At 40.8% G+C, this 12,682-nt stretch overlaps 1 protein-coding gene across 1 annotated transcript in view; it reads left to right on the top strand.

Annotated features, from left to right (window-relative positions):
• Positions 1-12,682, top strand: part of SORCS3 (sortilin related VPS10 domain containing receptor 3) — a 506,985-nt gene that overhangs the window by 480,020 nt on the left and 14,283 nt on the right. The window contains exons 20-22 of the mRNA XM_006095936.3: positions 196-329; positions 8,720-8,843; positions 10,179-10,291. Of these exons, the coding sequence (XP_006095998.1) occupies positions 196-329; positions 8,720-8,843; positions 10,179-10,291 (371 nt within the window). The remainder of the gene's footprint in view (positions 1-195; positions 330-8,719; positions 8,844-10,178; positions 10,292-12,682) is intronic.

Here is a 12,682-nt window from a genome sequence, read left to right on the forward strand (position 1 = left end):
AGGCAGTTCTTCATTTCAAGTACACACACACACACACACACACACACACACACCTCAACATGTGTGAGTTTGTGAACCTTGTTTTCTTATAGGTCAAGGTAATAATGGTTAAGAATAAAACTCTGGGAGTGTGATAACGTTTGTCTGTTCATTTCAGGAATTTAAACACTGACATGGTTTTCCTTGTTCCTGTAGGTCCCGTGGAGCATGTTCACCTCCGCGTCCCATTTGTCGCCATAAGAAATAAGGAGGTCAACATCAGTGCAGTCGTGTGGCCCAGCCAGCTGGGGACTCTCACCTACTTCTGGTGGTTTGGCAATAGCACGAAGGTTCGGCCCTTTCTGCCTTGTGTCTGATGCGATCTATACTGAGTGCTCCTGGCTCCAGCTTCGGGGTTGATGTCAGGGACACTGGGGATGTGGGCACGAGGATGTACTTTCTGCAGCTGTGAGTCCGCATAATTGAATATGACATTACTCTCTAGTTCATTATAGCAAGGAAAGTTCAAATAACCCTAAGGAAGAAAGAGTACTTTGAGAAACTATATAAATCTGGTTGTTCTTGCTCCTGTGATCAATATTTCTAAAACTTCCTTTGCTCCATGTGTTTTAATCCTGGCCTTTCCACTAGCTATATAATATCTCTGAGATCAAGTAATCCCATTTGAAAAAATGTGAATTAGATATTTCAATGTAAGGCTATGAACAGCAAATGGGGCAGTGCATGCAAGAATCCTTATTAAGACCTTCTAGGTGTTCTCGAAGGCCCGGGTTCTTCTTAGGCATGGCACTGATGTCACCAAGTCACAAAGAAAGGCACTAAAGGGGACTGTGCAGCTACTCCCTGCTCCCAATCCCTAGTAGTAGTGACATAAAAAAGCACCACACTTGCATAACAGAATCTGGGAGCAAGTAGGCTGAGGGTCCCTCAATTTAGAGGATTAATGTTCTCTGCTCATGTTTCTGTCTACATTTTCCTTTTTTTAAATAATATATTTTATTGATTTTTTTACAGAGAGGAAGGGAGAGGGATAGAGAGTTAGAAACATCAATGAGAGAGAAACATCGATCAGCTGCACACTCCCAACTGGGTATGTGCCCACAACCAAGGTAAATGCCCTTGACTGGAATTGAACCTGGGACCTTTCAGTCCACAGGCCGACGCTCTATCCACTGAGCCAAACCGGTTAGGGCTGCATTTTCTTTTTTTATGTGATTGGCATTGCTCATCTTAGGTCTCTACCTTTAGTTTTTAAATACTTTTAAAAAGCTATTCTATCAGACTTGGAAATGCTGAGTATCTAAGAAAAGGGCTAATACATATTCATTTGCTGGTGTAGTAATTTCTCTAAAACATGAATGGGGCAATGCTGTTTTTGTTTGCTTGTTTCAAGATGACCAAGGAGAATTTCAGCCCCTACCTGACAGGAGTCAGAGGGCCCCGGGTTAGGATCCAGCACTGCTACATGCTGGCTATGTGAGTTTGGTCGAGATAGTTGACCTACAAGCTAATTCACTCAACTGCACATTGGAAATAATAATACCTGTGCCATTTTGATTGTTGTGCAAGCTAAGTAAGAAAATGTGTGTCACCCTGGCACACACTAAGTATTCACTAAATGGATGCTTTTTATTTTGTCTTAAAAACTGAGAATTAGAACGATTTGATAAAAGATAGAACTAGATTCATGGACCAAGGGCCCCTTTTCTCTTTGCATTACTTGTGATGTATTTACTTATGTCCATTTCTTAGCTTAGGCTACTGATGTGCATTTCTGGGATTATTACTCACCAGGCAGTGGATAGGGAGGTTAGTTTAGAAGATCCCCGCTTAGTACAATAGAGAAATGCAGCTCCCTGTGTGAGATGAGCACTCCAAAGTCAAACAGCTGGTTGATTGTAGAGTCAGACCTAAAACCCTGGTCTCCTAACCACTTACCACATACCGCCCCCTCCCCTAGCCACAGGATGCTTTAGCTGCATCACTCCATTCCATAGAGGTTACAGACTTTACAATCCTACCTCAAAAGCCAGCAGTCATGCAGGGTGAAGGAAAAATAAAACATCATTTGGGCAAAGAAAGTGAGAGTGAGAAGAATTTTAAGTTCATTTCTCCTGTGATGATGTGAGGTTTTGGCTGTCAAGCCAGGGAATTTATTTTTCTGTTACTGCTCATTTACTGATGATTTTTACTGAGAAACTGCTGTGTGCGAGGGGTGCAGTTCTTGGTCAATATCAACACAGCGATTTACTCAGCAGCCCACAAGGAAGCAAACACACGGTATTTCTCTACCATTTTTTCTTCAAGTGCTGATTCTAATACCTGAGATACCAGACAGTGTCTAATACATATTTGATAAATAAACAGAAAAGTGGACAAAGGGATTGGAGAGCCTAGTTTCAATTTCTCTAACAATTATCTTTGTTAGCTTGAACAAATCACCTGTCTCATTGTTTGTTTTCTCTAAAGTGAGGATACTAATATGTAATCCATGAACATCGGGTTACTATTTGAAGTATCTATCTATCTAATCTATATAATGCCATATTATGAGAGGGACATTGTTAAATTACAGAAAGACATTATAGTTTTTTTAATTTATGATTATGTGAGGCATTTCTTTGGTTAGGAATTATTCATCTATAAATGTGAGCATGAAGTGCTGCCCAAATACCAAGATCTCCAAGGTCTTACTAGTTTATTTTTGTTCCCAAAGAATCAAGAGAATGCTAATACATAAGAGGCATTAAAATAGAGTAGTTTTGAAATAAGATAAAAGTGGGTTAGAGTCCAGACTCAGATTCTTGGCTGTCTGCCTTCAGTTAAATCTTATAATTTCTCGGGACCTCAGCTTATTAATAGTAGTGTCAGAGTTAATTGTGGTAGTAACTATCCCCTACTATTGCTTTGAGAGTCAAGAGAGGCTTGTAGAGCTCTTCGAACACACCTCATCACATGAAAATGCCAGTCACTGTTGGGTGTGCTCATCATTTGCATCAATAGCCTCTCCATCTCAGGAACAAATCTGATTTGGTTCCACGGATTTCCCTCTCACCTCCAAGAACGGCTATGCAGTCCATTTGAAAGAGATACATTTTCAGAGCTTTTCCTAGCACCATGCCATAAACACATCAAGGTGGCCCCAGTATCCAATAATTAATCCAATGAGCACCATCTTTGGCTGACAAATGATGAGTGCCTTTGGTGTCATGGTGAGTGCTCTGATTTTAGAGCCATTTCATCCCCTTTGACTAGAAAACTGATCTTTAAAAGGAGCTAATCCTAATTTTAAATCTTTATTCCTAGTACTGCTTTGTATTAGTCCTTCTATACATACTATTTTATTTATTGGAACATCTCTGATAAAAAAGTAATCCCATTTTACAGAGAAAATAGGCTAATACTCTTGGAAGGCAGTCTCATGTGTGTGTGTGTGTGTGTTGTGACTAGGTGAATTAAACAGGTTGAAATCATCACTCAATAATAATCAAATAATACCCACTCCTTTATATCTAGCCCTGTGTTTGGTGCCCTTAGGAATAAAAGAACCCACATAGCATTGCCTCTGCCTTCCAGGAAATTATATTCCACAGAGAAAACAGGATGAACACACGTGCAATGATTGGTGGGCAAATGTGAGATATAAGGAAATAGAAGAAAGCAAGCATTCCAGAAATCCTAATATAGGCTCATATATGAACCTATCAGTGAGAGATGTGGAATTGAATCAGTAGCTCTATGGCTCTTTTTCAAGAGCCTATATTTTGTGTTACATGTTTTGAGGAATGTAAGGCGGTGTAGATTCCAATCATTGCCTCTAAGAAATATAATCTGTAGTTGAGGCTATGAGGTTCACATCTAAGAACAGGTACTCTAAGGTAATAGATATTCTAAATACTGTAAGGTAATTAGATACTACAGATAAGGCACTATACTAAAGAATGTAATATTCCTGGCCCAGTCCAGCAGCCTAGGAGGTGATAGACACAGAGTTTGCTGGTTATGGAATGAGTCCTGTGTGAAGTTGTTCCTAAGCAGGCATTACAGGAGCAGCAGAACTGAGGCAGAACTGAGGAGGGAAAGAGATTTGCATGTAAAGGCTTTGGGCATGGTTGTGTTCTGTGTAGACAGATTCAGACAACACACAGGATACATGTATGCAGAAACCAGAGAATGAAATGAAAGGTGGGAAGGCTAGATAACACATGGCTTTCAATAACATAAATGAATGCTTTTTATTTTGTCATAGAGACTCAAATTTAGGATAGAATAATGGAAGCTAGAATCAGGTTTATGGACAGTGATACTTTAGACACTGAGATACTTTTGAAGAGTTTTGAGCCTGTGTGTGTGTGTGTGTGTGTGTGTGTGTGTGTGGACTTCCCCCCCCCGAAAATAAATTTTCACATTAACACCATAGTCACAAATAATATTCTACACATATGATTTTGCCTTATTTCTTCCTGTTTTTGTGTGTATTTTAGATATTTTACATAATGCTCATCATAGTATACCCAAATTATATATTCTGCCTTTTACACTTTTTATAATAAGCATTTTTTGCACATTACTATGTAATCAGCTGAAGGCTTTAAGTATATTTATTGCATAGTCTGTTCAATTTTGGATGGCCGTTTTCATCAAGGTATACATTTAAATTGTGACAATCATATAATATTTAATATTAACTTGACTTAGTCACTAAGTCTTAGTGTGTCTGGAAAACTGGTATAGGCTGCATCCAAAGATTTCCCTGAAGTTCCGTTTCATTGGTCCAGTGGAAATCTTGTAACTAAGTAGTCACTCAGTTCCACATCTCTCACTGATAGGTTCAATCATTGCATGTTGATTTCTTGCTGGGCCCAGTGGGTAAGAGGGGACCTGTCTCGCATGAGGGATTCTCTGTGGGCAGGGATGTAGTCCACAGCCTAGGCAGGACATGAGGTATTATTCTAAGCAGCCTCTCAGTGGTCTGGCCCTGCAGCTTGGACAAAGCACAGAGATAGAGAAGTCAATCGCCTTCTGGCCGCCTGTTGGATTTGTGAGGCTCTGAAAAGGCCAATTTGCTGGGATTAACAGAGGTCTGGCTTAATAAATGCATCTGCTTGCCTAATAGATTTTATAAATGAACCTTAAATACTTGATTTAATTTAACATTGGGCACTAGCTATCAGTGGCCCACACGGAGCTCAAGGATCCTGTAGAGTGTTCCAGCTTTTCAAGGAAGGTGAAAGCAGCCATGATACCATAACAGCTGATGGAAAACAAAAGCAATTTTGAAAACTAAATGAGCTCCTGCCATTTCCCCAGCGCAGGAGCCTATGGCCTGCCACGCTGTGTGCTGCCTTTAGCACAGTCTCTTTGCTGTGGTGCAGGGCCCTTTGGGATGGTGGGATGCCATTCTCCTTCCTACTTCAGATGACATTTCCTTGTCCTGCTGCCCTGTGTTCTTGCTTGGTCCCTGGATCTCCTAGGGAAGCAGCTATATGGGGGAAAGATCAAATCTGCTGGGGTAAGAGGGATTTCAGTCCCCTCAGAAAGGGATGGCATACCAAATATCTGGGTCTAAGATAAGAGGAGTGTGCAGAGAAAGGAGAGAGGGCCATGCAGACCACCAAGAGCTGAAGGAGATGGCATGGAGGTAGCGATGGCTCCATGAAGACCCAACTTTTACGGGAGAAAAATATCCTGGTGGGAGAGATGGGAAGAGATGAGAGATCGCTGAGGGCAGTCACCAAAATAGAAGGGCAATGTAATATAGTCCTGGTCATAGAGAGTAATCCATGGAATCAAGAAAAATGAAAACACATTGATTATTCTTTTTTGTTTCTTTCCCAATGTTTCATTATTAAAATCTTCAAATATACACTGAAGTCGAAATAATTTTATAGTGAACATCCATATACCTACCACCTGTAGTCTACCATTAGCATTTACTATGCTTGTTTTATCATATATATGTTGATCTGTCCATCTCTCTATCCATCTATTAATTAATATTAATTTTTGATCCATCTCAAAGTTAACTGCATACACTTATATACTTTGTCCTAAATGCTTTAGCTTGCAAGTCATTAACAATAATTCAATGTTCATTTACCCCCTCCCCATAGAGGTATAAAATGTACCAATAATTAAATGCATACATTTGAAGTATATACTTCCTGAGCTCTGACAAAGGCATTACCTATAATCAAAATTTCTATCAAGATATGAAGTATTTCTATTACTCCCAAAAACTCTCTCATGCTTCTTCTCAGTCAACTCCCATTCCCAGTGCCCAGAACCACCACTGTTGTTGTTTTTTATCAGAGTTTAGATTTGCCAGTTCTAGAATTTCATATAAATGATTCCATGAATATGAATTATTTTATAATAGGGGTGGGCATAAATAGGTCAATTTTTTGAAAGTATGCAAAGCACAGCATTTACTCTTCTTTTATTATTTATTCTTATGTTCTATATTTTATAGATGAACAGCTGTAAATTTACCTTTGCTCACCCCTGTATATGGTTTCTTTCACTTCTTATGGTTTTGAGATTCATGTATATTATTATGTACATCAAAACTTGTTCTTTACTTTGGCTTCTTTATTTATTTTTCTACTGATAAATTCTCCTAGGCTGTTTTTAGTTTTCGGCTGTTATGAATATACTGCTATGAACATTTTTTTTGTTTCTTGACATATTTTCTTTTATCTTTTTTATCTTTATTGTTGAGAATATTACATATGTCCCCCTTTTTCCCCCATTGCCCCCTTCCACCCCATTCCCATCCCACCCCAGACTTTTACCACCCTATTGTATTTTCTATCTTGATTAAATTTCCAAGAGTGAGATTTCTAAGTCATAAATGTAAAATAGTACTAGTACTTTAGAAATAATTATTGCAATTTCTTGTAAAACTGAACTTTTTCTAAGGTGATGAAGCAGTTGAAGGTACTCTGGCAAATAAAACCCAATGGGTTGACCAGTAGGAAGTAGAAAGTGGGTCTAAAGCCATTTTGATGCTGAATGAGTCCTCACAGCTTTTCTAAACCAAGCCCTTCATATAACAGATAAAAACTAAGGACCAGAATGGGAAGAAACTTCACCCAAGGTCATTCATTAAACCAGCCAGAGTTTAATATCTCTGTTCTTTTTATGGGACAGGCGACCTGTTTTTCCCTTATTCTGCCACCATGGTTGACATTGCTATGCTAAGCCCAACTTGACTTCAGCTTCATTTGCAACACAGGACACTAAACAGCCACTATTGTCCCATTGAAGAAGTACTTCACAGAACCTACTTGTACCTAAGTTGTTGTTTAATTCATAAGGCCACACCCTGGTGTGTATTATCATAGAGCCATAAGCATGGGGAAGAATGCTTGAATTCTAAGCTTTACTCTTAGTTAAAGGGGAGAATATATCCCTTTATATTCAACTTCTCTCTTTCATTCAGCAAATAACGAAGAAAGAGTGTCAAAAATTTAGAGCAACATCTTTAATCCTGCCAAACTCTAGCTATCATCCTGGTCATGAAATGGATCTATGGAATTTTAAAGCAGAAGAATCAAATTATTATTTTAGAGGCCCAGCTGAAAATTCTGAGCTAGGAAGGAATCCCAGTCTTGCAGCAGGGATGCCCTCTGAAAGCTGCATCTCCGAGCCTCTGCGGGTCCTGGCCCACAGATCCAAGCCATGTTCAGTTAAGATGCATGCGTTTGCCCTGTGAGCACTGGCAGACAACCACCCCCTTCAAGGGCAGCTCTCTGCACCCCCAACATTATTATCCTCTATCCCAGTGTTGTCCTGGAACAGAGAGGAGAGGGAGTGTGCTCACCTCAGCTTGTCATATCTCTTTTGAGCTGCTTTGGAGAAGCCTCCTCCTGTTTCTTACCTTGCACACACCGGAGGACTTGACAGGGCGTGGACCTCAGTGTGGCCACTGAATAGCGACTCTTTGATCTTAAGATCTTCATTCTCTTCTCTCCAATAAGCATCTGATTTTATCAAGATCCGAATTCGCAAGGGGAAAATGTTATTCTGTTTCTCTTTTCATCCTAGGCAGATCCCCATCTGTTGTGAGAAGGAAGATAAAACAGAAAAAGAACAAAAGGATTTAAAAAATGGTCGCAGACATATATGTGGATATGTTTTCTGCCTATTAAAAATATTGAAGTGGCTTGCAGTGAAAAGCACAGATGTAATAAAATAAAAAGCCAGTAGTATGCCTTGGCATCCAACTTACAGATACATTCTGCTCTATGGAAGATGGTGTGCCAAGGGCGGGTGATACAGAAGTTATTAAAATGCAATCACTTCTCTGAATAGTCTAGAGTTCATGGAAAACAGGATGAAGATACAAGTGACATGGAATATTGGGGGAGAGGAATGATCTCCTATTTTCAGAGCCAATAGGAATAGGTTGCACAAGTCACTTTTCCTTTGCCCCAGGGGAAGGAATAGAATGACATGCAAAATCCAGGGTGTCCAGTTGTAGCTCCATCTCTCAGGAGTATAGTGCATTTAGACTTTATAAATACTCTTCTTGGATACTGGATATAAGGTATAATCACAGTTCGGGGAAGCTGTGTAATCTTCTTTTTTCTATTCTTAAGTTAGGATCCCCTGGGATATGTGAATGCTATGCAGATGTGTGACCGTCTGAGATTTACAGGAAGGAGGAAATCTCATATCCCACAGAGGATTAAATTGGTCTTTCTGTTCCTTTTAGCCCCTCATCACCTTGGACAGCAGCATTTCCTTCACGTTCCTTGCAGAGGGAACCAACACCATCACTGTTCAGGTGGCCGCTGGGAATGCCCTCATCCAGGACACAAAAGACATCGCAGTTCATGGTAAGCCCTGAAAATAGTCATTGTGATGCCTCTTTCTACCCAGCCAATCCACCCTAGTGACAATTGCTGACTGCTTTGGAAATTCACCAGGTCATGGGAAAGCGATGTATGTCATCAAGGGGCATGCAAACTTTTTTCCTACCTTGTTCCTAAATAAATGCAGGGCACAGACAGGCATCTGTTGTCTTCTGGGATGTGTGTGCATCAAAACCTAATGGGCTCATTAGAGAGAGATTTACCAGAGGTTGAAATGAAACCTAACTTGAAAAACTGTCAGGAAACCATCTAGATCTGGGGTCCTATTGAAGTATCTACAATACACATGCAGCACCCACTCTTTGTGAAGATCAGGGCCAGTGATTTCAAAATGGGAGGTGTCATCTTATGCTCCCTGAGATGAGCTACATACAACCTATGTGTTATTGTTGTTTTATTGGTAGAGATTCTAACATCATTGGCTGCAAAGACGGAACATAAGGCTAAGAATGTAAGGTTGAAGGAAGGCAGAAGAGTGGTAAATGAGGCTACTATCCAGTTCTCAATCCTGGAGAACCATTCTTCATTTTTAAATTTATTTTAAGTAATATTGTGCTTTTACCACAATCCCACACAACCTCCCTCAAGCCCCTAAAAACAGTCACTATTTCAAGGTTTTTCTAGAAAGTTGTACTAGCTCCTCTGACCTTTCTTATATTTCTTCCAAACACTATGTTCATGCTCTCTCACGGGACACCAAGACGATTTTTTAAATTAAAACTTTTTATTTAAGTGTAAATATAATATAGGAAAGTATACATCATAATTGTCTTAGCTTTATGAATTACCACAAAGTGAACAAAGCCTTGCACCCACCAACCAGGTAAAGAAGTTGAACATTACCTACACCCTAGATCCAGGGTATCAACTTACTTTCTAGCCCCTGGAGGCAGTGCTAGCAGGATGGACAAAGGAAATGAAAGAAGAGCACAATATTCTCTCCTCATTAAGCCCAACTTAATGCTTTCTTTCTGGCTCTGCATGATACCACCTATAGTAGCAAAAGTCTTCTCCTGGGTTTTTATACTTATGTTTCATTTCAGGTAATATTCTTTTACAAGAAGGGCTTAAGATCTTAGGAACTAAGAAAAAAATGGTGGGAGCACAAATCTACTTCCAGTCATCAAATCCCACACTCTTTCAGAGACCAAGAAACAGGCTGGAGTGAAGGAATTACTAGTATAGTTGAGGCTACATGAAAGAGCAGATGGTTTTTCTATAGCATGGTGATTGTGGAGTCTTCCCACCTATCACACCCTCTCTTGGTCTCACTCACTCACACACTCTCTCTCCTTGCAGAATACTTCCAGTCCCAGCTGTTATCATTCTCTCCTAACCTGGATTACCACAACCCTGACATTCCAGAGTGGAGACAAGATATTGGCAATGTCATCAAGAGAGCTTTAGTTAAAGTAAGTTGGCTTTATATTTGCTGGAATCTTTATGAATAAAAAGCCAGATGGTTTCCTCCACAACACATTTTCATGGGTTAAAACCTCCCATTTTATAGTTTGATTAGTATTTTCTCTAAAAATAAAGAGAGGGAAAAATAGAAGGGGATAAGAAATGATGGAGGGATGGTGGGTGGGGTGGAAGGGAAGAGAGAGAGAGAGAGAGATAGATAGATAGATAGATAGATAGATAGATGTGCTTGAAGAAGATGGAGATTGGCTCCATATTTATCCCAAGTTTTTTTTTCCAATATAGGAGCTTGATCCCTTTTATGAAATAACTAGAAGCCCGGTGCACAAAAATTTGTGCACTGGTGCGGGGTGGAGTAGGGGCGTCCCTCAGCCCAACCTGTGCCCTCTCACATTCTGGGACCCCTCAGGAGATAACCACCTGCTGGCTTAGGCCCGCTCCCCTGGTGGCAGATGGCACGCCCAATCCCGCAGTGTCTGCCCCGTCTCTCCCGGTTGCAGATGGCAGGCCCAGATCCCGAGCTCAGATAGTGCTGCCACCTGCCCCGCCTGCCCGGCCCCACACACGACAGGCCCAGATCCCACACAGGGGTGGGCGGCGGCTGGGAATCTCGCTGCCGCCTGCCCTGCCTGTCCCGCCCGACACACGGCAGGCCAGGATCACGCGCTGGGGCGGGCGGAGGCTCCGGATCGCGCTGCCGCCAGCCCCAGGTGGGGCGGTGCAGCGGGATTTGCCTGCAGTATGCAAATTAGCCGCCATCTTTGTTGGCGGTTAATTTGCATATTGCACTGATTAGCCGATGGGAGGCGTAGCGAAGGTATGGTCAATTACCATGTTTGTCTATTATTAGATAGGATAAGGACCACTCATTGAGTCTACACTACTATCATTTACTTGGCTGACTTCATCTCCCTTCCTTCCCCCCACACCACGCAAAGGGTTTTTCTGAATCAAACACTTGGACTCCAAGACCACTGTTAGCCATTAGAAGGCTACAGGCCAGGAAATAGAGCATGCCAGTAGATTGTATAGAGTTAAACAAAGTCAGATTTGCCTTAGAGAATATTGAAAGGGTTTTATGAACCCTTTGCTCAGAGCTAAGTACTACAATAAAATGAATAAAACATGGTCAGTTCTATCATGCAACTAGTTCTATGGTAGAGGCATACCAGCATATCAAAGAGCATGGAGAGAAGTGAGATTCACATTATTCAGGAAAGTGCAGGCTTAGCACATAGTGGTGATTCAATAAATACTTATGAACTATGAGAATGGTCTTTGGAGAATATACCTGGACTGTTTTAAAGGATAAGTAGTAGTTAACAATGGATGCTATCTTTCTGAAAGAATGAACAGCATGTGCGAAGCCGAGGACTACTGAAAGAGCACAGTGCATTTGAAAATGGCAGAGTAGTGTAGCCAGTCTTTAGGTTTTAAGGGCAAGTGTGGCTAATGTTGAGCTAGGATGGTTAAGTCAGTTTGTGAAGAGTCTGAGAAGCTAGAAGGAGTTTGAAGTGCCTCTCATAGGTACTGGCAAGTGTGAAATGTGTTGTTTTTTATTTTAGTGAAAAATCCTGACTATAGAATTATATTTCAAATATCCATTCTGGTGGCAATACAGAGGATGGGCTGCTAAGGTGGGAATTGAATAGAGTGGGGGAAATATTTCACAAAAGATGAGCAGTTATAAGACTACCATAGTTATCCTAGTCAGAGATAATAAAATCATGAAGAGGAAAGATTCAACGTTTATTTGGGACGTTAAACAATAGAATTGGTGGCCAATAATATGTAGTGTGGATGAGAAGGAGGAGGGAGACTCTTTTTGATTAGAAGGGTAGGTAAGAGATGCCCTTGCCATTAGTCAAGGTGGGGACTATATAGGAGAAGCATTCTGGGGGAGCAATAATGATTTGATCTTCCATACAAGTTTGGAGGACATGAGAAACAATTGGGTTAAGATAACCAGGAGAGCTGAAAATATGGATCTTAAGATCAAGCAGAAATGCAGCTTGAGGTAGAGATGTGGGAGCTGAGGCTCTGGAAGTCCTTAACCCCCCCACCCCCTACTCATAGGAGGAGTGGGGGCAGGGCAGGCATGGATGTTGATGCCTCCCAAGACAGAGGAGAAAGCTCCAGGGACGGATAAGGAAAAGGAGCTCACAGAAAGGAAGACAAGTAAGTAAAAGAGAACAATATACAAGCATTCCTGCAGGGAATTGTTCAGAGGATGAACTTCACCTCAAATCTTTTTACAAAGATTGTTCATAGAAAGGGATGAAAATGAGGCTGTTCCTGGATGACTGTGATTGCAACTTCCAGAATTTTGTTGTATTTTGTATGACTGTATTTATTAAAAACATACAAGCTTTTAAATCCAT

The sequence above is a fragment of the Myotis lucifugus genome, unplaced genomic scaffold (assembly GCF_000147115.1).
Source record: "Myotis lucifugus unplaced genomic scaffold, Myoluc2.0 scaffold_162, whole genome shotgun sequence".
Taxonomy (NCBI): Eukaryota; Metazoa; Chordata; class Mammalia; order Chiroptera; family Vespertilionidae; genus Myotis; species Myotis lucifugus.